Below are 22,170 nucleotides of genomic sequence, written 5' to 3' on the forward strand. Positions count from 1 at the left end.
GATTGCGTGTGATATGGTATTCCGTTCCGGGTTGACAAGGAAACAGACAAGGCGTCAGGGTATCGGTGTTTGGGGCCGGGTCGTTTCCGGAGCCCCGTTTTGTCCGTGCCTAGGAGCTCCCAACACCCTGAGATTCCAAAAAAAAAAAAAAAACCATCTTGTTCCTGGCTTCTTGCTGTCTCTTATCTTCTCGTTATCATATTGCCACGGCTCCCGCCTGTACTAGACAACTTGCTCGTGTATAAGGTGCACTCTTCCAACTCTCACCATGAACTCCGCAAAGAACAAAAGCAGAATGCAGAGCAAGTGGAGCGACGACTGTCCTTGGCCCCGCCGATTGCTTCATGTGGCTTCCATGATATCGTATACATGGAGCCCAGGAAACAAGTACGGACCTCACAAGGAGCCAAGATATAATGCTGTGTCCTATACTTGGGGCCGTTTTCGATACAGGAGCAACGAGCCGGAATATGCCAAGACACGTCCTCTCGGCGTCAAGGGCGTGACTTGGCCCCTGCCACGAGTGTACCCGTCTCACTTCACCGTGGAACAATTACACAAGCTTCTCAAGACTGCTACCTGTCCAGAGGGTCAAGGAATCCCGGTTGATTTTGTATGGCTAGACGTTGCCTGCATTGATCAGACGGAGCCTCATACGCCAGAGTACTACAGCGAGGTCGGCAGGCAATCCAAGATCTTTCGCGGCGCGACTGATGTGGTCGTGTGGCTCACGAAAACCGACAGCAAGCAAATGACACAGTGGTGGACAAAAATGAGCAGTATCAAGGCTCCAGTCAAAGAAGTCCTTGTTGGCGGTTGGGAAAACTATGATGTCGATGGGTGGTTGAGCCAAGTCCTCGTGGAATTTCAGCAGCTGAGAAGCGACCCATGGTTCACTTCATTGTGGACACTTCAGGAGGCATTCCTCTGTCCCATGGCCATCATTCTCCTCAGTGATAGTCAATCTTTCTTCAACTGCGTCAATGATATTCCCTCGGGGGGGTATTTATCTCACCTGATTACTCTCTGCCAGGGTATGTACAACTTCCTCAACCAACTACAAAGATCGGTGTCCCGGAAGGCTACATTCAGCCAAGCCATGCTTGACGCTGTCAAGGCCGAGATCGAAACATTCGGATTCCTCGAGGGGTTTAACCAGGGAACGAATCTGCTTAGAATGCTCGAGCTGGGCTTTAGCGCCGAGTCGCCATGGATGGGTAATCCATTAATGCTACTACAGGCTTCGCATCGGCGAACCTGTTACGAGAAGACTGACCGTGTCAGAGGCATTATGCAAGTTTTTCAGTTGCGTTTGGGTGAATCGTCACCTAATCATATCCCCGGAAAGACTTATAGTCTGTCTGAGCTTGAGGATCAACTCGCTTCCGAATTACTCCGAATGTATCCAATTTCTAGTCAGCTATTCATCCAGGATCGAGCCTGTCCACCTCGGAGAGCGTGGCGAATCAACGCGAATATGACCATGATGCGCTTTTCTGAACTCTTGTGGCGTCAAATGACAACACTCGACGGATCCTCAGCCTCGGAACGGAAGATTGTGACGAGATCAAAGGGCGCAACACTCGATTCCGCAACGTTCGAAGGTGTGCTTATGGCTCGTTTTCGTGGTAACTTCTCCAAGATGAGCACATTCGTTCAAGTTATGGAGAAGTGCATTGGATTTGATACTATGGAGCTCGAGTTGGAACATAAATATAAAGACGCGATACAAGAGGTCTTTCCAGGGACGATTGTGTCGCGTTCCCAGGAATTCGCATGGCTAGCTGGCCAGTCACAAGGTCGCAATATGGGCACTCTGTTCCTCGCACGAGTCGGGCCTCCGCCCAACGCGCCCAGACTTGACAATGTCTGGTGCAGCTGGTGCATTGGTTTGGTCCTCTGTCAAGAAGCTGGTCGGAGAGATGTTTTTGAGAAGATTGGGGTGGTTACCTGGGACCTTGAGGCTATTCGTGGAGCAGGACAGGACAGGAGAGTTCAGTCAACTGATGAAGTGGCAGATGCTGCCAAGTATATAGTTGGCGAGGGTACAGGCTGGACCCCCCTGAGTGGCTATTTTGGATGATGTTCTGGAGGGCTTGGATTGTATTTTGTTGGCGTCTGGCTCCATCCAGGTACGGTTTTACGATATCAAAATAACGCGTGTCATACAACAATTTTAGCATTCTAAACCTTGATTATATTTCCAACCGATACATCTACCCAAAAAGGCCTTCAACCTTGCTCCAGTGCTTGCCTTTGGCCAGAAGAATATCATCCAAATCGAAACTACCTCCTTCCTGATCCTCGGGCGGATGAACGGACCAGCAACAAATGCCGAGACGTCTCCAGTACTGACTATGTCCCAGAGAATTCGGCTGCAATATCATGGCCCAAAACTTGTCAGGGCGGATACTGCCTTCGCCTGGGAGCCTAAAACCACCCCACCTTCTCTGGCCTAGTAGAAAGACCTGGAACTGGCTACCATTAGAGCCCAACCGTGCCAGGCTCTCTGCGGTCTGGAGCATAGATGCATTGATCTCAGATAGAATGTCATCAGTTACACCTCCAGGACCCAGATACCATGTATCATCATGCCGGAAGCTGGTTAATACAGGATCATAGTCCAGATCAATTTCCAGGTCTCTAATGAGCCTCGAATGATTCTCAATTTGACGCCGCCATGCTGCAAGGAGAAGGTCGTAAGGGCATGCACGTCCTTCAATGTAGCCAAACAATGTCGTATCATGCACTCGATTGGCAAGCCTACACATGGTCATTCTCTCCCCTCTCTCGGGATCTTTGGTACCTGCGGGGCGTATATCTCTGAGTCCGAGCTGGAGGTTATCGTTTGCCTTGAAAGCGTTCACTCTCAGCGACTTAAGGGAGATTGGGACGCGAGAGTAGGATGATAATCGCCAACCTTTACCAACCGGAGGTTTCGTGTCGTAGATGTGCAACTGACTTAGGGTAGGGGTCATTTGCAGCAAGAGCGCTCCGAGCTCGTCCTGGAGTTCCTGCTGATTATAGTCTTTCTGTGGATGACCATTGGCCTTAGCCTTTCCAACCCGAAAGACATCGCCGAATATTTGCATGATGGCATATACACGGTCGACATCCACAGTGGTTTTTCTGAACTGAGCCACTGCTAAGATTGCCATTGGGTTATCCGCCGCAAGAGCGGCTAAGCCGGACTCGGTCAAATGCTGAATGATCTCGCTGAGATATTTCTCGTCCCGATTTCCCGAGGAAGCACGACGGCTGAGGGCGGATGACAGCAGTGTATCGCAGTCGTGGAAGAGGTAATTAAGCCGCAGTGGACTCTGCCGAGGAGGGTTTGTGTTGATAGTCATTGCGTTTTTCGAAAGAATCATTGCACGGCTACCGATAAAAGCCTCCTGCAAAGTCCAGAGCGAGGAGAACCAAGGATCCTTGATAAGGTGTTTGAGCGCTCTGGCTGTTTTCGCCGGCCAGTCGCTGTTAGTGATGATGTGGTTCGAATAGCAATCAGAGCCTCCGGCTTCTTCCGAAGCAGTCGTTTTCAGCAAGTCATGATGAATCCCAACGAGGAATTTCTCATCGAGGTGACTAAGCCAGACGTACACATTCTGAGCATTTCGAAAAATCCGCGCCTGCCGGCCCACCTCGAAATACTTTCTGGGCTTCTCCCGTTGATCGATGCAAGCAACATCAAGCCAGAGGAATTCGATAGGCCCTTCTGTGTCCTTGGATTCGGAAGTGACGGCCCGCTTGATGGCGTCTTGGAACTCTTTAGCTTCGAAATGCTCTGGACGGATTCGGGGAATAGCCCATGGCGTATTTTGGATAGCAACAGCCTTCACATTGGGGGAATCCGCGTCGTCTTTAATTTGAAACCGCCCCCAGGTATACGAAAGCGCATTGTAAGCTGGGTTCCGAGTGGAGCCATAGATATTCCCTGGTTCCCATCTGTGGGGTGTCATTGTTTCGACATGTAGCAGGAGCCGCGGCCACGGTCCCTCATTGTCGAAGTCGGGGTGGTCTTGGTCGATGTCGGCCATGGTGAAGGAAGTGTGATGCTGAGATGGCAGGGCCACCTTTTTGCCCCTGATGAATCGTCGAGTTTAAAATGTTTGGCGGTTCAACTGTCAACGATGCAAAGAATTTGCGTGCGCGTAATAAACAGTGCTCGTACACGCAATTGCGATGGGTATATAGCCTGCCGGTGCCTAATTCAAAGGCTGGATTCATTGGGCAACGTCTAACGCAGCCACAGCGGCTATTGACGCTTTCTGGGTGGCCTGCAGAACACAGGATGTTGAAAATGGCAAAAATAGAAGCCCTGTCGACCGCCCATGGGTACATGTACGTGACCAAGTCTCTGCCCAGCGCACCTGAAACACCACTCATCTTAGAATTCAAAGACGCGCATCGCTGACTCATTTTGACGGGCCCGGCAAAGGCCCAGCCTCATCATCGTCGTCCCTTGGGCCCCGGCACGAAGTCCAAAGCCGCTAAGAATGAGCAACTCCGACCCACACCCGCTTTGGAAGGTCGTGGACCAGCACTTTGATGTCACAGGTACCGAGCCGGAATTCACTCCCATGTTTGGCAGGCTGTATCTCATCGCCTCCGCCATTGGAGCGTACGACGAAGCATTCGCAGCTCGGGTCGCCACCACGCTCCCGATGAAAACACTTCATCCCGTGCAAGAAAAGTCATTTTGGATTATTTTGGCATTGGTGGGCTGAAAATGGCTCCTTCTTCCGTGATAGGCCGGGCGAGGGTCCCGTCGAGCTCGTCAACGGCGCTCGCCACGTTCTGGACACCATATACCCACCTTCCTTCCTGGTCAGACAACTCATGAAGTGCGAGCTGCTAGGTCACGGCCATACATCGCGACCCGGATATATGGCGCAGCCACGCCAACAGGCGGCGATTGCCAGAGCCTGCCATGAGCTTGCCCTTATGAGGGAACGATCACGTGACTTTCATACTTTATGAATAGTCTCATTTAACTTATGAACATTTGTGTAAATAGCTTCAGTCAGAGTTTTCCTTAGGAATCTCTTTCTCTCCTCGTAAACAATCATTTTACGCAAGTCGCACTCGACCTCGTTCGTGCTCTTGTACCGTCACAGCCCTTCCCAGCTACTTTGAAACTCTGGACTCTGGCGCATTCACAGGGCTGGGATCGCTACCACCCGGCATGCCAGCCGTTCCACCTCCACACGTCAGCCATTCGGGGCCGAGGATACTGGGCGAGGCCGAATTGTCCGGATCTAATCCTAAATGCCCTTTGGGGGTTGATGCGAACCCCTGCACTTGGCTACCAAAGGAGCAAGGGCTTCCATTCTTTCTGTGGGATAGGCATACTCAACGCACCGTCGAAGTCCCATCTCTCCCACCACGGCCTGCTTATACCGCCATCAGTCACACCTGGGGACGCTGGGAGAAGGTGGAGGCGGGGCAAAGAAGGAAGACGGCGGTCCCTGGTGTCGATGGATGGGAAGTGCCCGAGAATACCATCTTCGATGTCAGATCACTTCCTGCCTTGCTCGCTAAGGTTCCCACCTCTACCCGATTTATCTGGTTTGACCTCGTATGCATTCCCCAGGGTCGCTCGCCCCGAGCCCAGGACGAAATCGCGCGTCAGGCCGAGATCTTCAGAAACGCAGCGCATTCGATTATTTGGCTCAGCAAGCTTTGGTCATGGGAGGGGGTACGCTCAGCAGTAGCCTGGATGGCTCTGGTGTTTTTAAACGTCCACCCAGATCCACGGTGTGAGGCCCGTGAATACGCTTGCGGCCCATCCGTGCGAAGAAGCTGTACTGGGCTGTTCGAGCCCTACGACTTTAGCCCTTGCATTCGGCGGCACGAGATGACTGTATGTGAATGGTTTGACTCGCTCTGGACTCTGCAAGATGTCTGTCTGCGGCCGGACATGTGGCTCTGCAACCAGGATTGGGAGCTGTTGACCGTCGGAGTTCAGCGCGTGCCTGTGGCCATCAACGCCCTCATCGCCCTAACAAATGAATGCGCACAATATCACCACCGTCATATGGCCACGTTTAAGATTGACGACTTCCCAGGCCATTCCTTCAAACCTTCCTTCGACCCCACGACCAACGAGACACCGGCTGACGGCATGTTCGGCGGCCTTCTCAGCTATGGGGTTTTCCACCCAGGTTTCCTGGAACTATTTGAACTTTTTGAACGATCCGGGCTTGAGCAGTTGTGGTTCATACAACCAAAAAACATCTTGGATCTCGACTCCTGGCGATTTTGCAAGTCTCGGCGAGCCGAGGCTATCATGTCAGTGCTTGGAATCAAGAATTGGTACCAAGCACTTAAGAACGCCCCGGAACCTGCGGAAGGCAACCTCGTACTTGGCCAGTACCCCATTGAATTCATTCAGGAGGTAGCCACATCATTGGGTGCGGCCTTTACGATACTTTACGTTGCACCGACGTCATCTTGCACGATTGTCCAACATCAGCGCAACGGGAATCTTTAATGCCGTTTGCTCCTAAAGCTAACCTGTTGGGTTCAAACTCCTCAGTTGGTGTTACAATGCGTCAGGTAATTGGGGGATGGGTCGACGAAGCGCAGCATCCATCCGTAGCTGGCTGGACCATCCGACAAGACGGATCCGTCCACATGCCTAGTATTGGCCTCATAGCGTCATCGCTGGACCATCTGGCGGGAGAAAGCGAGGGTATTATATGCGTGATGTGGCTCCGGTATAATTTCAAGCCCAAGCCGGACACCAGATTTCTGCCGCCCAAAAACATGAGAACCCACACCGTGGAACTTCGCGAATGGTTGGCATCACATCTTGTCGAGGACGGCCCCAACTATGCCGTTGAGCTCTTCTCTCTCTTCTCTCCTCCTTTTCGGATGAAACGGGGCATACTTCTGAAAGAGTTTAAGCACTCCCCAGGATCATTGATCAAGATTGGAAACTGGGCCGCGAACTTTAACTTTCGTGCTCCCGAGACTGTACATAAGGTTATCAGTTGGGAAGTGTATTAAATACATTCGAACTCCATCGATTGAGGTGGTTCAGAAAACAGGAACACATATTTGTTAGAATTTGGTTGTACTACTTGTAGATGTATTATGCTCTCTATCTACTGTATGGCAAGTTTTTTCTAATATTTATTATAATGTATTACCTCTAGTTTATTACTTACCTATACGGTAGCTTTCTATGATTAGTATATAGAACACCGCTATTCCTAGACGTAGTGCTTTCTATATAGCTCTATAAGTTATGTATTAGCGATATTAAAATAATATACTTTTTAAATATAATTTCAGCATTCCAAGACTTAATGCTATGACTAAGATTAACCCTCTCTAACTCTAGGCTAGAAACCTCAAGCCTTAACTAAGATAAAAAGGCTGTTAGTTACTCTAAGCTAGTCCCTCACTCCTTTCCTCCCTTATAATCTCTCATACGCACTAATATGACTTTGATCGCAAGAACCTCGTCGGCGTATCTGGACAACTGTATCTTTCGACTCTGTGCCGGCAGTAACTCGTCTTTGATAGAGCGAACCACCGTGTGTAAGCTATGGCTGGATATAGCTAGCCCTGAAATTTGAATTCCCAAGTATTATGTCCTTCACCCTCTCCTTCGCTAGGCCTACAGATTTAGCCTCTTCCACTTCTAGAGTTGCCTTGACGTATCCATGCTGGCCTTGGAGGCACACTGCTCCTTTTTGACTGAGCACTTTCGCAATGGCTTCCTGAGTCCTTCCACACCCTTCCCAACCGAGGAGCCGTATAATGTGCATCGCCAAGACACAATAAATTTGTTGACCCAACCAAAGGTATTGTATCGGCTCACTCATCCAGGAGAGCAAGAGCAAGCCGATAGGGAAGTATAGAACAAAGCAATATGCCAAACCAATTCCTGCAAGCTCTCTAACCCTGTCGTAGTGAGATGACCGGATTGGATGGCCGTAGTGCTTAAAAAATTGCAACGATGGCTCTGTGATTGGGGAATCCATGCTGATCAAGATGAACCCAGCGGATGGACAAACAATCTCAAGGATTTCTCCATCATCTCTCGGCTTGTCTCTGATTCTTTTTGTCGATTCTTCCGTTGTCACACTTCCCGTCCGCTTCTCGAGCCGAGTGCCCGAATGAGGGACTAGTCGTGTAGCGTTTGCTTCGGCGGAATCCCGGCCAGGCAATTCCAGTTTCAACTCCTCCCGCCTTACGGAAAATGCAAGGGCGGCCAATTTAAGGAGTAGAGGGATACAGAAGAACCCAATAATCCATAAGTCGGATGCCGGAACGTCACCGTTAGTAAAATGGTATAGGAGCACACCAGCAACTGCAATCAGTACAGAAGAAATTTCGGTGGAGAAGATACCAGCCACCGTCCAGAATGTCGCTTTATCCTCCCGGACGATTATTGCGTCTTCTTGCTCGAGCTGCTCCGGCGATTTGAACTGTAGGTGAAGGCGATATATGGATTGTAGAGCCCGTGCCTTTCGTTGGTGTCCATTTTCGACATCCCCGCTGACTGCTTCAGAGCCTCCGCATGGCTGTCGAAACGCAATTGCCTGCTCGATATGCCGGATGGATTCCACCCAAAGGCCGTTCCGCACCTTATGCTCGCGCTGTCGCCCGTCTGCAGTTGGCGCAGTACGATGGAAGTACCTTGCCTCACTAATGCTACTGAAAAAGGCCGTATCGAGCATGTCGCCTCTCTGCTTGCCTTTGTATAAGCCGTTGTCGCGGAACTTATCCAGTACATTCAGAGCAGCACGGTGCAATGGACCACAAGTGGGGAAGAGAAGAGCAAGTTTGAGGAAGTCTGTAGGCTGTAGATTATTGTAGAATCTTTGGGGCCATAGCAGGCGCTGGAATAGGACCTCCCCAGCTACTTCTGCACCGAGATATCCCAGGACCGACCCTAGGGCCGAGGTAACAACTGACATGGACGCTCTGTTAGATTGGTGGTGTGCAGATGTGAATAGTAAGGTTGGCTCTTTGAGCGGTCGGGACTCTGATGATTGAAAGCTGTGAAGATGGCGCTTTAGTAGACAGAAAAGGTGGCAGGCGAGCTGACGTGAGGGAATACTTAAATACCTAGCGTGTTCCTTGCTTCCCCCAGGCCCCTGCTATTGCGTGAGGGGTTATTAGGTCAGCTTCGAAGCAAACCCCACTTTAGAGATGCGTGTAAGAATTTGAAGTGAAAGGATCCATTTAATACCATCCATGTAATAATTCAACTTGGAGCCTAAGTCTGCCTAAAACACGCCTCCTTTTCCAATATGGGGTCACGTTGGAAGTGCTCAAGCAAGACCCTCTCACTGACCACCAGCTGGGAGGCCAACTTCCTGCCGTTGGCCATTTTTCTGACCCGGCTCTACTCATCAGGGACTCCCCTTGTCAGTGAGTCATGGCATCCATAACTGTGCCACCGTCCCCGCTCGCCAAAAGTGGCTGTACAGCTCTAGCCTTACAACCTCGCAACGACGTGGCAAATCTATTCACCCCATCATTGGGTCATCATCCCATACTATATGAACTGCCTGCAGGAACAGCCTCCAAGCCTTGCAACTCACATACTTGAGCTACAACTGTAACAGCCATCTTGCAATTGAAACTACGTTTGCGAACCTTTCAACCCATCCATTGTCTGATAAGTCGCCTTATCCGCCTGCCCATCTCCTCCACTTCTGTTACTGCTTACCTCGCATCATGCGTGAGACACTCCCTCCTCTGCCTTCCAATCCACTTTCTTCAACCCACCCCCCCTTTTTTTTCACCTGCTGACGGGATGTTAGAAAGCAGTCTTATTTGAGGCGAAGTCATGTGAGAAAGAGGGGACTCACTGAGCCCTCAGCTAGCTATCTCGTGTTAGGAAGCAAGGAAAACCTGAATCTCCCTGGCCTCAGAGGAGGGAAGCGACCGTTAACAGATACAGAATACACACATGTTCTGGGTCATCAAGCGGTCATGCGAGCTATCCAATAGATATTAAGAGTCCATCTCAAGTATATAATATAAATCCACAACCCGGGCATTGAGAATAACTGCTCATCGAGTCTCCTTCACGTTGGGGATATGGAGTCAATCTCGAGATCCGAAATCGAAAATACTGTATATGGCGGACCTGGGAGTAAAACATTTTGTTACATACAGGGCGTCGGTAAGTAAACGAGATTGAAAGAGAAAGCACCAAGGTTCAAGAACCCGAAGGCAATAATTTGCATAAAAAATTCCAACGACGGATCAGAAACAACGCCTTTAGAGCTGACGAGTTTGCGAAAGTTCAGAAAAAGGTAGCGGGTAATGACCAGTTCCTATCGCGGGATCTGGCATGTGTCAATCAAACCTCCACAAGCCCCGATAAGGCCAATAAGTCGAAAGAGCCAAGCACGTCCTTATACGGTTCTACCATACATCTACTTGGGTATTTGAACCGCGAAATCAATCACCTCGTCAACTTTCTAGAGGATACTTACTTCCCGCCACTCTGGACCGCAAGGGATGATGGCACTTCAGGATCGTGATATTTGCTAAGCGATTGGAAATTGTGTGAACATGTTGCGAACAGTGGGTTACAATCCAGAACTATATTCAGCTTCCGTAAATCAATACATGATAAGGATTCATCTTATACTTTTAACCCCCCTTGCCCTCGATTTTCTTCTTCTCTTGTCAAGTCCCATGTGGTTAGTATGGCACTTGCACCTAACTAAATACAATGCAAAGCATTCTGCCAACCCTTACTTACATTGCTCGTCACTTATTCACGACTCCATTGCAGAGAATGTTTTCCCTTCACATTTGGTCATTGCCACGTTATAACCGACAGATGCGGGTGCTGTCGAAAGCGCAAACTTATAGAGAGGTTTGAGTCTTGGAAACACCTCTCAACACATCGGCCTGACTGATATTATCCTCCTGCCACCCGTTGCGGCGATGAAGAAGTTGCTCGACCGCCATCTTGCCCTCTGCATATCTGTTATGGTATGTGATGGCAACCCTGGCCTTGACAGTTCCCTCACCGTCTCTCTTGTGTCCAAAAAGGACGGCCGACTCATTATCAGCGTGAGTAGAATCGCCATCAATCGCCTTTGACTGTCTTGGACGGCTCAAGCATTGGGCGAGCTTGGCCTCGGTGGTGGTGGAACGTCCCAGGGTGGAGTACCGGACAATGTGCATGGCGAGGACCAAATAGAGCTGGTAGCATAGCCAGACGTACTGCAGCTTCTCATCCATCCACACGAAGGAACAGAAAAGGCCCAGGGGGAAATGTGAAGCGAGGGCCATGATGACTATCAATTGAAAGACTTCTCGGAATCGGTCGCGGACGGGGTGACCGTAGTGGCGGACAAACTGTAGCACAAGGGTAGGCGGTCCTGTCACGACCATGAAACTGCCCTCGGACTGGGGGCAATGAAATTCAAAGTCGCGGGGAGGATCGTCGACAGCAGACGAAGAGGTCGAAACGAGAGGCTCGCGATGCAATGCAAAGAAGGTGCTCAGAAGTCGCAGTACTAGAGGCAGAAGCCACAGAATAAGCCAAGCCGAGCGGAAGACGACGAAAACGGCCAAGGCAGTGATGATAGCCGAGGTCTCGCTGGCGCAGATGGCGAGAAAAACCCCGAGGCTTGGGACACCATGGCCCTCGCCGATAAACGGCAGTTCTTGAGACGTGATATCTTTGGTCGTCGGCCGCGACAAGGTGAGATGGCTGACAACGGTTCGAGCCCGAAGTGGTGGTGCCCGCCGGGCAGTCGAAGAGATGCCCTTCTCAGCGCCATCGCCATAAGCCGCGTCGGAACAGGATTTCTGATCGAGTTCGGGGATTGGGATGTAGCTCAGCGTGCGTGTCCACAGACAATTGCGCACCACGTCTGTATGAGACGGGTGCTCCTCGCCATCTCTGTGCATTGTGTAGGTCCAGTTCCGCTGCCGGAAGAAGGCTGTTCCTAGCATGTGGCCCTGATTGGGCCCGTTGAACAATCCGTGCAAGAAGATTGTGTCGAGGGCCTTGAGGGCAGCCTTGTGCAACGGGCCACCCATGGGCATGAACAAGGCGAGGATCGGGAGCGACGAGAGGGTGAAGTTGGAGTAGAATCGCTGCGGCCATAGCTGGCGCTCAATAGATAGCATCGTCGCGGCCTCGGCGCCGATGTAACCGAGGACGGCACCGAACGCGGCAAAGAGACTGCTTTCCGACATTCTGTCTCTAACTGGGGATGGAAAATGTTGAGGTTGAGGATTGGATAACGAGGGGAAGGGGAAGTGTAAGTAGGGCGGCCACATGGTCATTTGAGAGACGAGAATGCGCAGCCGAATCGGTGACCTGACTGTAGAGCGGACGAGTGCGACAATGGAGATGGTTGGAGAGAGAGGTGTGCGAACCAGTTTGCCTGCAGCAAGACCTGATGTAGCTTTTAAGGCTGGGGGAATTTAAATGGTATGGTGAGAAAAGATGCTGATGCAACGCGCCACTGGGGTGTGATGACCTGCACTCGCTGGTTAAGTTAACTCAGTACTTATCTCTTTAATGCCCAAGAACCTGCAACTAGGTACCTAGGTAGGTACCAGCCTAATTAAAACGCGCTAAATAAAAGGTATATTTTAGCTCTCACCTATTTCTCCTAAGAATAAAAGCACTAAGAGTTATCAGTCATTATCAATCAAGACCTCGCAATACTGCTACTAAACTATTCTGTAGCCTTCTTGTATCTATGTTATATGAAGCTTTGTATAGGGCGAGGTACGGGGTGCAGGCTCTCGGGCATTGAGAGACGGAGTAGTAGGTTATGTCTAGGTACAGCAACTACACACTACCCCGCACGTAGTAAGGCACACGTACTTACCTAGGTACCTAGGTACCTATACAAAAGGCACGCCACCAGCCGCCTTTATCGATCCACCATCTTCACTTCGCCTCACACTCTCGAGGGCATTGCAGCCTAACCAGGGACTACAGGATTGTATCAACGTCCATTGATCATCTTAGTTGGCCAGTAGCCCCACCTGGACCGCAGTAATAAGCGAGGACTTGGGGCTTATCTGCTGACCAACGAGACTCCCTCCCCCAAGCGTTCGATCAAATGACACACGAATAAGCTAGCGTGAAGCCAGAATGCCTTGCCTACCGTATACGTAGTCGAAGCCCGCACTATTACATGGATGCGTAGGCCGTAAGCACGCCCGCCGACGGTACCATGCAAATGTCAAATTACTAAATGCTTATCGCCTCTTGTGAGACATGATATATCCTCGTGTCGCAGGGTAGGCATGATCTTCATGGCCTCATGAAACAACTGCGTTAGTAATCTAGCCGTATGCTATAAGTAGCTCTGCGGGATGGAGTACCCCGCACCAGAGATAACCTCAGACAACAATCAATCAAACACACTGCTGCTGCTCATTATCGTTTACCTGACCCTTGATCCTTTTAGCACGCTCAGTGCGATACCTCGCCTCTGTATATCTTCACCCTGTTGAATAAAAAACCCCTTTGGACACCTTTGGAATTTAGCAAACTATAACCTGTCCTTCTTCCATCTTGACAACCATCTACCATCCCGAAATTCAATCAGCGCAATTATGTCTCAACCCCACATCATCACATCGGGCCGTTGATAGGCAACTTTCACCCAAAAAGACCGCTACTGGCTACTGTCAAGCCAAATATCTGTTTCTCAGCGTCGGCACGTGTATCATAACTCCAAGCCAGAGTACCAATACGCCGAAAGCATGCGGGGGAGGTTCCGTCGATGCGATTCAAACAGACTCCATATGTTGTTGACGAACACTCAGTTTGGCTTGTTTTTAATACGCTGGTGCCCAATAAAACGACTTGGAGTTGCGGGAACTGTTGTTTGACCCAGCTTGTCACAAAATTCTGCCGACCGATAGCTTCCAGGCTCCGCCTCAGAATTGTTTCTGAGCAACGCATGCCTGAGGTGTTTAGGATCGCCTGAACCTGCTCATCCACTCTCTGCTGAAGAGCATTCGAGTCATCCGATCGTGACATGTCTTCGCGCCAACGTAGATCCAGGGTCACTCCGATATTGAAGCAATCCCTCAAGGCAGTGAAAGACACGGTTGGCCCTTGAAAGAAGCCCCAACGCTCGCTCATATGTACCTGGGTGCTTAGCTTTGTCCAAACGCCCACGGACCCACCGGCCTGGAAATGGTTCCAAAAGCTTTCCCCCGTAGTTGACACAATTCCTCCCGGCTGTATCATCCAAGCTTTACCTAATAGACAGTCTGATGGTTGAATGACCAGTTGACTTGCTATTGGATATTTCAATAGTAGAGCATCTTCCAGCTGTTGCTTAAGCTCCTCTGAAGTAAACAAGGTACGCGTGGCACCTGGTGCAGACTTCCCAAGCTGAAGGTCAAAGACTTGCATAATTGCGTACACGCGGTCTTCTTGGTGTGATGTTTGACGTGATGCAGAGCTCGCGAGAATGTTGAAAGGATTCTCCGTTGGAGCTCGATTATCTGGCCTGTCTAAGACAGCCTCTCCATGGCGACCAATATGGCAGGCTGCTATGATGCCCAGCCTGTGTATCGCCTGTTGAATGCCTTGTAGCTTTTCATGTTTGGCTAGTCCTGACTGTTGACCGTCGGCCATGATGAGACTCATCCAGTTGAATGCATGCTCGGTGTCTGGTGGCCGTCTGTCAGAAGGCCATGGGTGCCTGACGATAATGAAAGCGTCTGGGCGCAGGAAGGCCTCTTGCAATGTCCACAGTGATGTACACCAGGGGTCTCGAGCTAGCTGCTGAACCTTGTCATGTATATCCTGGACTAGTTCATCCTGTTGCTCCGAATCTTCGGTAGATAACCCGCTGTTCGTACCAAATTGATTTCGTTGAAGGCAAGGGAGTAATGCACACTTGATACTACCAGCAAGCCATTCATCAAATGAAGAAGGATCAAAAGAAAGGAGCCAGGCGTATATGTTCTTCGCGCGTCTGAATATTTTTGCCTGTCTGCCTATTTCGCTAGCATTTTCTGCTGAGTTTGGCGTTTGATCAAGGCATGCTATGTCGAGCCACAAGAACTCCGTGGGGACTGGTCGAGACTCGACGCTTGCAGATTGGACCGCGACCAGCATTTCGGAAACAGTAAAGTGATTCGGGTTTATTCGTGGTGTTCGCCAATGAATCCCTTTCACGTCAAGGCTGTCGACGCCAGGACACTCGTTCGCCTTCAGCTCCCATCGACCCCAGGAATACGATAAGGCATTGTACGATGGGGTACAGTGACTGCCATATGTATTTCCCGGCTTCCAAGAATACGAATTCATGGTAGGTACATGTAGTAGACGCCGTGGCCAATCGCATTCATCGTCCCAAGTGTCGACGGATGCCATGTTCGGAATGCTGAGCTGTCCCCGGAAATAGTGGCTTCAGATCGTCACGCTGCAGCAAGCCGGGATCCTTCTGTCGTTGGACAAGCAATCCTAGTAACTGGCCTTGAACTGTCTGACAAATCAAGCAATGAGCGGATGCAACAGTTGCGTCGAGTAGTTGGAGATTCGGTTTTCATAGGTTTCTAGACGCAAGGGTGATTTTGCCGGGTGTGGAGGATCTACTTGTACATCTTTCACATAGCATATTCGGTAGTACATCGGCGATAATTGAGCGGGAGTAACTCAAAAGATGACATGTGTCTGCATCTAACCAATCAGTGATGGGTGTAGTTGTGAATAGCGCCCTTCATGCGTATATTAAGATCAGTAACATACGTGGACATGCCAATATCGTCGTGTTTGATTTGACATCCATGTGCAATATGTACCAATTATTTCACTCACACATTGTGCAACCACGAAGCGCGATGACGTGTCAGTCTGTCGAGATGACACGTCCAGTGGCAGAGTATTATTACCCTATTCCTATATTCTATTCATCCTTTACCTAGCCTTTATCTTCTCTATTATCCCTTGCAGGGATTAATTTCTTAGCTATATTTTAAGCTAATTAAATACTAGTTACCTTAATTTAATGCAAATCCTATCATCTATGAAAAACGTCGGCTGAGCTACCGATGTTTTTTTTATATGGGGGAAATTTCTTACGCTAGCAGACCATGGGGCAGCCGACGTTTTTTTTCTTAACCAGCCGACGTTTTTTAAAAAACAGGGTTCTAATAGGGTTAGGGTCTCGCAAAATGGATATATATAACTTTAAACTATGAGGATTTAAGAAATAAAGTCCTTTTTCTTATAGTATTTTTCTAGAATTAGTTATAAATTTTTAAAGCTATTTTGATTGAATTTTTCTTAGGGTGGTCTATTCGCGGCTATTTCTTTTTAGGAAAGGCCGCTTTTGGTATATACCTTCCCTTTTCGATAAATTAAGCCATAATACTAGCCACATCTCAAAGGGCTAAGCTACACCGCGAGGAATTAGCTTAGAATTAAATCTTAAATAAAAAGAAAAAGAAATAAAAAGAAATAATTAGCTTTTTAAGGTAGTTATAAGCTTAATAAAATTATATAAAAAATATTCTTACTTTTTATATATATTATATATAATAAGAATATTTTTTAAATAATTTTATATACTTAATAAATAATATAAAAAAAAGAATTAAAATATAAAAAAAAAAAAAAACTTTTTAAGTTATTATAAGGTTAATAAAACTATTTAAGAAATAATATAACTTTATATATACAATATTAAATATAAATATATTTTTAAATATTTTTATTATAATATACTTAATAAATAAATTAATTAAATAAATAAGTTATATAATTATATTATATATTAATATATTAAATTTTAAAGCTTAATAAAAGCTAAAATAAAATTAGGGTTATGGTTGGGGTTAGTATTTACTATCTAAGCTATTTTGCCCAGAGGGTTTCTTCTAGCTAAAGATATAGCTTATAGACTAAAGAGAGGAGATTTTTCTAAGGTATAAAGAAATAAGAAAAAGGAAAAATAAGAGTATAAAAGAGATATAAGAGATATAATAAAAAAAAGAGAGAGATAATAAAAGAAGAGAGAGATAATAAAAAGAGAGAGGTAATTAAGAAAGAGAGATATAGCTAATAAGAAAAGGTAAAGAGATAAAAGATAAAAGATAAGAGATAAGAGATAAGAGATAGATAAGAGATAAAAGATAAGAGATAAATAAGAGATAAGGGATAAGAAATAAATAAGAAAAGAGATTAGCCTTAGGAAGACCTTCTAGGGGAATTCCAAAGAGACCTAGCTAGGCCACTAGGGGGATCTCGGGCTATAGAAGCCGCTGAGGTAGCCCTAGTCCTCATAAGGGCAAGGCTTATAGAGGAGTCTAGCTGGCTAGCCGCAAAGGGGCCTATGAGGTCTTGGAGCTTCTGATAGGTCTTAGCGGTCTCTAGGTCCATAAGGCCACCTGCGGAAAAGATGAGAGGCTGAAAAAAGGCCCCGAGAGACCTATATTTTCTGCGTTTTTCTTCTGCAGCCTCTCTCAAGGTGCTATAAGGGTCTTCCTTAGCAGAATCCTTTGAAATAGCTACGATTTGGATATCATAGTAATAGCGGCTATTCTAGAAGATTCTAACCTAACCCTGACCCAATGCCTGACCCAATGCCTGACCCTAACCCTGACCCAATGTATGACCCTGACCCTGACCCTAACCTCTATAGAAAGCTCTAGAATCTCTATAGAAGCCCAGAGGGCTTCTATCTATAGGTGACCCTAACCTTGACCCAATGCCTGACCCTAACCCTATCATCTATTAAAACCGTCGGCAGGCCAGCCGACAGTTTTTTTATATGGGAGTTATTTTTTACGCTAGCAGACCATGGGGCAGCCGACAGTTTTTTTCTCGACCAGCCGACAGTTTCTAAAAAACAGGGTTCTAATATAGCTATAATTCCACAAAAAAGATATATATTATATTAAGCTATAAGGATCTTAGAAATTAAGTCCTTTTTCTTATATCTTATTCCCTTATTTTTCTAGAATTATTTAAAGATAAAAAAGAGAAATTTTAATGGGGTGGTCAGTGCAACTAGCGTTACGCTAAAAATCCCCAACCACCGCCATAACCTAGCTACCTAGCCACACCAACCACTATACCAGCCACAACTAAGGTAATTTCTTAGCCAATAAGCTTTAACTTCTATTTTCTTTCTTTTTATTACTCTTTTATAAAGACTAACTTTTCCTAGGTATTTACTTTTAACCTCTATCTCTATTTATATATTAGTTATATATAAGCCTTATAACTATGGATTATTTTACTTATATCCCTATGTTTTCCCTTCTAATTTGTAAGACTTGCAAAACTGCAGTTCTTTTTAACCAAATTCAACAACACCTCCGCCAACAGCCTCATCAGCTTTCCCTTGAAGAGATCAAGCCCGCCCTAGAGCAGGCTGCTAAGCTTGATCTTCTTCAAGGCCAGAAAGACCTTGCAAGGCTACCTAAGCCTATTCCCCTAGGCCCTCCTATCTCACAACTTGGAGAGCCTATGCAACAGGGCTTCCGCTGTACCTTTGAGCCTAGCTGCTTCTATATTGGCTCTGAGCTACGCCAATTAGAGAGCACCTACGGGTCTTTCATAAGGTCCAGCAGAAAGGTCAAAAGGGCCGGCCTTCCAAGGCAATAGCCTCATGCCTTCTATAGCTACTGAAAGCTATTGGCGAGGCCGGCGTAGCTTATCAGCAACTCTTTAAGCAAGGGCCTCAGTGAATACTTTGAGGTCTTGCTAGAAGGCAATAGCTCTGAAGCTCTCTCTCTTCCAGAAGCTAAGGCTGCCTTTGAGGCCCAAGCCCTAGCTATCAGAAGCAAGGAGGCCGAGGCTATAGAGCAGCTAAATGACTTTACTGCTCCTAATCCTTGGCTTCGAAGGCTAGGATCAGCAAGGCACCTAGCTAACTTTAGTGGGGAAAAGGATTTCCTAAGAGACCTACTTTCTCTTAACCTTACCTTAACTAAAGAGTCACTAGAAGAGACCTCTGAGCTTACCTGCTTTTTTTCTCTTGCGGGCCTTTGAGGAGCTTATTCAAGAAGCTATAAGCCTTATAGCTTCTAATGAGATTCCTCTGAATGCTCTCTTTGAGGTTAACCGGCAAGATGCCTCGCAGCCAGCAAAGAAGCCCTTTAGCTATAGGTATAAGAAAGCTACGCAAGACCGCTATGCCATAGTGGCAAAGCAGCTTCTAGTCTATACCTTCCGCTGCCTCAACCTAGAGCCCACAGAGAGGCCACCTTTCAAAGCAAGCCAGCAGCAGCTAGCTAGCTATAAGGCTCTATCTGATAACCTAGATGACCTAGAAGAGGCCTGGCTCTTAGCTAAAGGCAACTTCTCTCAGCTATAAGGTTATAGAGCTTTATAAGGGGCAAAGGAAAAGACCTTGGCGCTATTTATCTCGATCCTAGATCATCAGACTAAGGATAGTGAATTTAATAGCGTTATGGTCTCTTTTCTTACTGTGCTTAGTATATCTCCTAATGGCTCTTGGCTTAGCTTTGAGACTTTTACCCCTTTTCTCTCTGCCTTAGTCTCTATTTCTAGGCTCCTTATCTTGCGAGAAGTAGCTAGAAAAAGAGATAAGGCTATCCAGCAGCATATCGAGCTTGGAAGGAGCCTTCTAGAAGCTCGAGAAGCTAGCCCCTGGCTATTTTGAGCTTGTGCAACAGCTCGTAACTAGGTGTATGCTGAATAGCCCGGCTGGGGCTGATACGACCCCTATGCAGTTTATCCTTCGGCTGCGTAGCTATGGAATAGCTGCCAAGGCCAATACAGCCCAGCCCGGCTATATCAGCTGGGAAGGAGAGACTATCCTCTATAGAGGCAACCGGCTTAGCCTTCCTAGCCTGCAGCATATACTGCAGGCTGCCTTGGATGAAGCCCGGCTTCTTCTCTTCCAGGGGCTTCTTATGCAAGAGAGCTATACCTTGGAGGAGAGCCAGCCGGCCCTAGTGCCTTCTATCCCCTGGGATTCTATCCAGGATAACCCTACTAATGATTCAGTGGGTTATTCCTTTTAGATAGCCTCTATGAGGTAGCTAGGGGGAGGGACTAAGAGCTGGCTTTTTTTTCCTTTCTCTGGGAAGACCCTATTCTCAAGGCCCGCTGGTTTGGAAGCTCTAGTAGCTCTTCTATAGCCCCAGAGGCTAGGGGCTATGTCTTCTTATAGCCAAAGCATTGAGAAGTTGCTTGAGCTGCTAGCCTTTTTTAATTCACTTGAGCAGTGGTCTTCCGGCTCGGTCAAATGAGCTCCTAACCCTTCGGCACCGCAATACCGCCGCAGGGGGGCATCCGCAATATCTTCCTAGACCAAGGGCTAGTTATGCTAGTTACTGGTATTCATAAGGGCTTTTCTAGGTCAGAGAGACTCAAAGTTATCCACCGCTTCCTTCCTCAGGAGGTTGGAACCCTTTTAGTCTATTATCTCTGGCTTATCTTGCCCTTCTGGGAAGCTATGTAGGCTAATTTTGACCCTAGCTCTCAGGGCTCTTTTTCCCCCTTTCTCTGGAAGACCTCTAGCCTAGATGGCGATGAGGCTTATGGCAAGAAGGTAGAGGCCCTAGGGGATAACCCCAGCTACAGCAGCTGCAGGCCGAGCTAGGCTTCTATAGCCCCTAGAAGCTCTCCCTTTGTGGCCCTGAGAGGTAGCCAGGCTGATAGCCCTAGGCTGCATATAGGGGCTTGCAGCAGGCTCTTGGAATTCAGCTAGGCTTAGCCGGGTCCTTAAGCGCTGGGGCAAGTTGGCTGGCATTGAGTCTCTTACTATTAGTAGCTGGCGGCATATAGCTATTGCCCTAGGCCGCCATATATCCGGGATGCAGCTATTACTAGCCAGGGGCTATATAGCAAAGTCGACCACGGAGATAGTGAAAGCAGCTCTGATGAAGAGGGCCCTGGAGAAAGAGATACTATTCTCCATAGGCAGACCGGCCATAGCAGTATGACTTCCAACCTAGTCTACGGCCGGCAGCTTACAGAAGCCCATTTTGAGACCTATCAGCGCAGGCAAAGCTTCCGGCTTCTTAGTGAAGAGTGGCACTTCTTGCTTGGTTTCCCCTCTGCCCCTGGCTTCTCAAGGGCAACTATCCCCTCGGGCTCAAAGAGAGGCCTAGCTGCCGTTGACCTTGAGCATTTCCAGGAGCTTCAAGTAGCCCGCTGGAAGCAGCTACGCAAGGTTAACCTTGACCGAGCTGCAGAGGCTGCTCGGCTCTAACGCCACCTTCCGGCAAGGCCAGAAGCCGATTCTAGAGGCCATCATGAGTAATAGGAATCCAATCCTAGCCATCATGCCCACTAGCGGCGGCAAGAGCCTTCTATTTCAGTTGCCGGCTGCTAGCTGCCCAGATAGCATAACTATAGTAGTTGTGCCGCTGGTCTCGCTGCTAGGCAACCTCCTGAACCGCTGCCAAGCTATGGATATCCCTGCTGCTCAGTGGCAGGCTGATAGGGCACCAAGGGGGCTTCTATTATCTTTGTGACGCCCGAGTCAGCTATGACAAAGCGGTTCCAGGCCTATCTAGATGGCCTCCAAGCCCCTAGCCCGCCTTGACCGCATAGTTATAGATGAGTGCCACACGATTCTAGAAGGCAGCCCCCGGTTCAGGCCTAAGCTAAGGCAGCTAGGCCTATTGGCCTTGCGAGGCGTGCAGATAGTATACCTAACTGCAACGTTGCCTATAGCTGAAGAGCGTGAATTCCTAGGCCTAGTTTACACCAAGGCCAAAGATGCCACTATCTTCCGGGCTCCCACAACCCGGCCTAATATCAGCTACAGGGTAGTTGATTTCCCTCTGCTTCCCAAAGAGGGCTATCTGCAGTCTGCTGAGAATGCCCTGAGGCAGCTGCTTGATAGCAAGCTTACCCCTATACCCTCGCCCAGCCAAAGCTATAGTCTGTGCAAGACTATAGCTATAACTGAAGCCCTAGCCCAGGCTCTAGGGTGTGATGCCTACTATAACGAGGTTGATACTCGCGATGGCAAGGCAGAACGCCTGCAGGCCTGGATGGAAGGGTCTCGGGAGACCCTCTATGGCAATGGCAGGGTTATAGTTGCAACTAATGCTCTTGGCCTCGGTATTGATATCCCTAATATCAGGGTTATCATACACCTTGAGATGCCAAAGAGGCTTGCGAGACTATGGGCAGCAGAGCGGCCGTGCCGGTCGAGATGGGCTTCCCTAGCAGGGCTATTACCCTCAGGCCTTTGCAAAGCTCCG

The 22,170-nt window shown here is 48.3% G+C and overlaps 3 protein-coding genes across 3 annotated transcripts; 2 read left to right on the forward strand and 1 right to left on the reverse strand.

The window, feature by feature from the left end:
* Positions 1-268: 268 nt before the first annotated feature.
* Positions 269-2,083, forward strand: NCS57_01187800 (HET domain-containing protein; the record flags this gene model as incomplete). The annotated part of the gene is made up of 1 exon (XM_053061574.1): positions 269-2,083. One exon carries the CDS (start codon positions 269-271, stop codon positions 2,081-2,083), a length of 1,815 nt encoding a protein of 604 aa, XP_052909960.1.
* Positions 2,084-4,496: 2,413 nt separating this feature from the next.
* Positions 4,497-6,493, forward strand: NCS57_01187900 (HET domain-containing protein; the record flags this gene model as incomplete). The annotated part of the gene is made up of 2 exons (XM_053061575.1): positions 4,497-4,621; positions 5,128-6,493. The coding sequence occupies 2 exons, from the start codon at positions 4,497-4,499 to the stop codon at positions 6,491-6,493; spliced, it is 1,491 nt and encodes a 496-aa protein (XP_052909961.1).
* A 4,352-nt stretch (positions 6,494-10,845) lies between these two features.
* NCS57_01188000 (uncharacterized protein) lies at positions 10,846-12,345 on the reverse strand (the record flags this gene model as incomplete). Its single annotated transcript, XM_053061576.1, has 1 exon — positions 10,846-12,345. Exon 1 carries the CDS (start codon positions 12,280-12,282, stop codon positions 10,846-10,848), a length of 1,437 nt encoding a protein of 478 aa, XP_052909962.1. The 5' UTR covers positions 12,283-12,345.
* Between the last annotated feature and the right edge of the window lie 9,825 nt (positions 12,346-22,170).

This window comes from Fusarium keratoplasticum, chromosome 9 (assembly GCF_025433545.1).
Source record: "Fusarium keratoplasticum isolate Fu6.1 chromosome 9, whole genome shotgun sequence".
Lineage (NCBI taxonomy): Eukaryota > Fungi > Ascomycota > Sordariomycetes > Hypocreales > Nectriaceae > Fusarium > Fusarium keratoplasticum.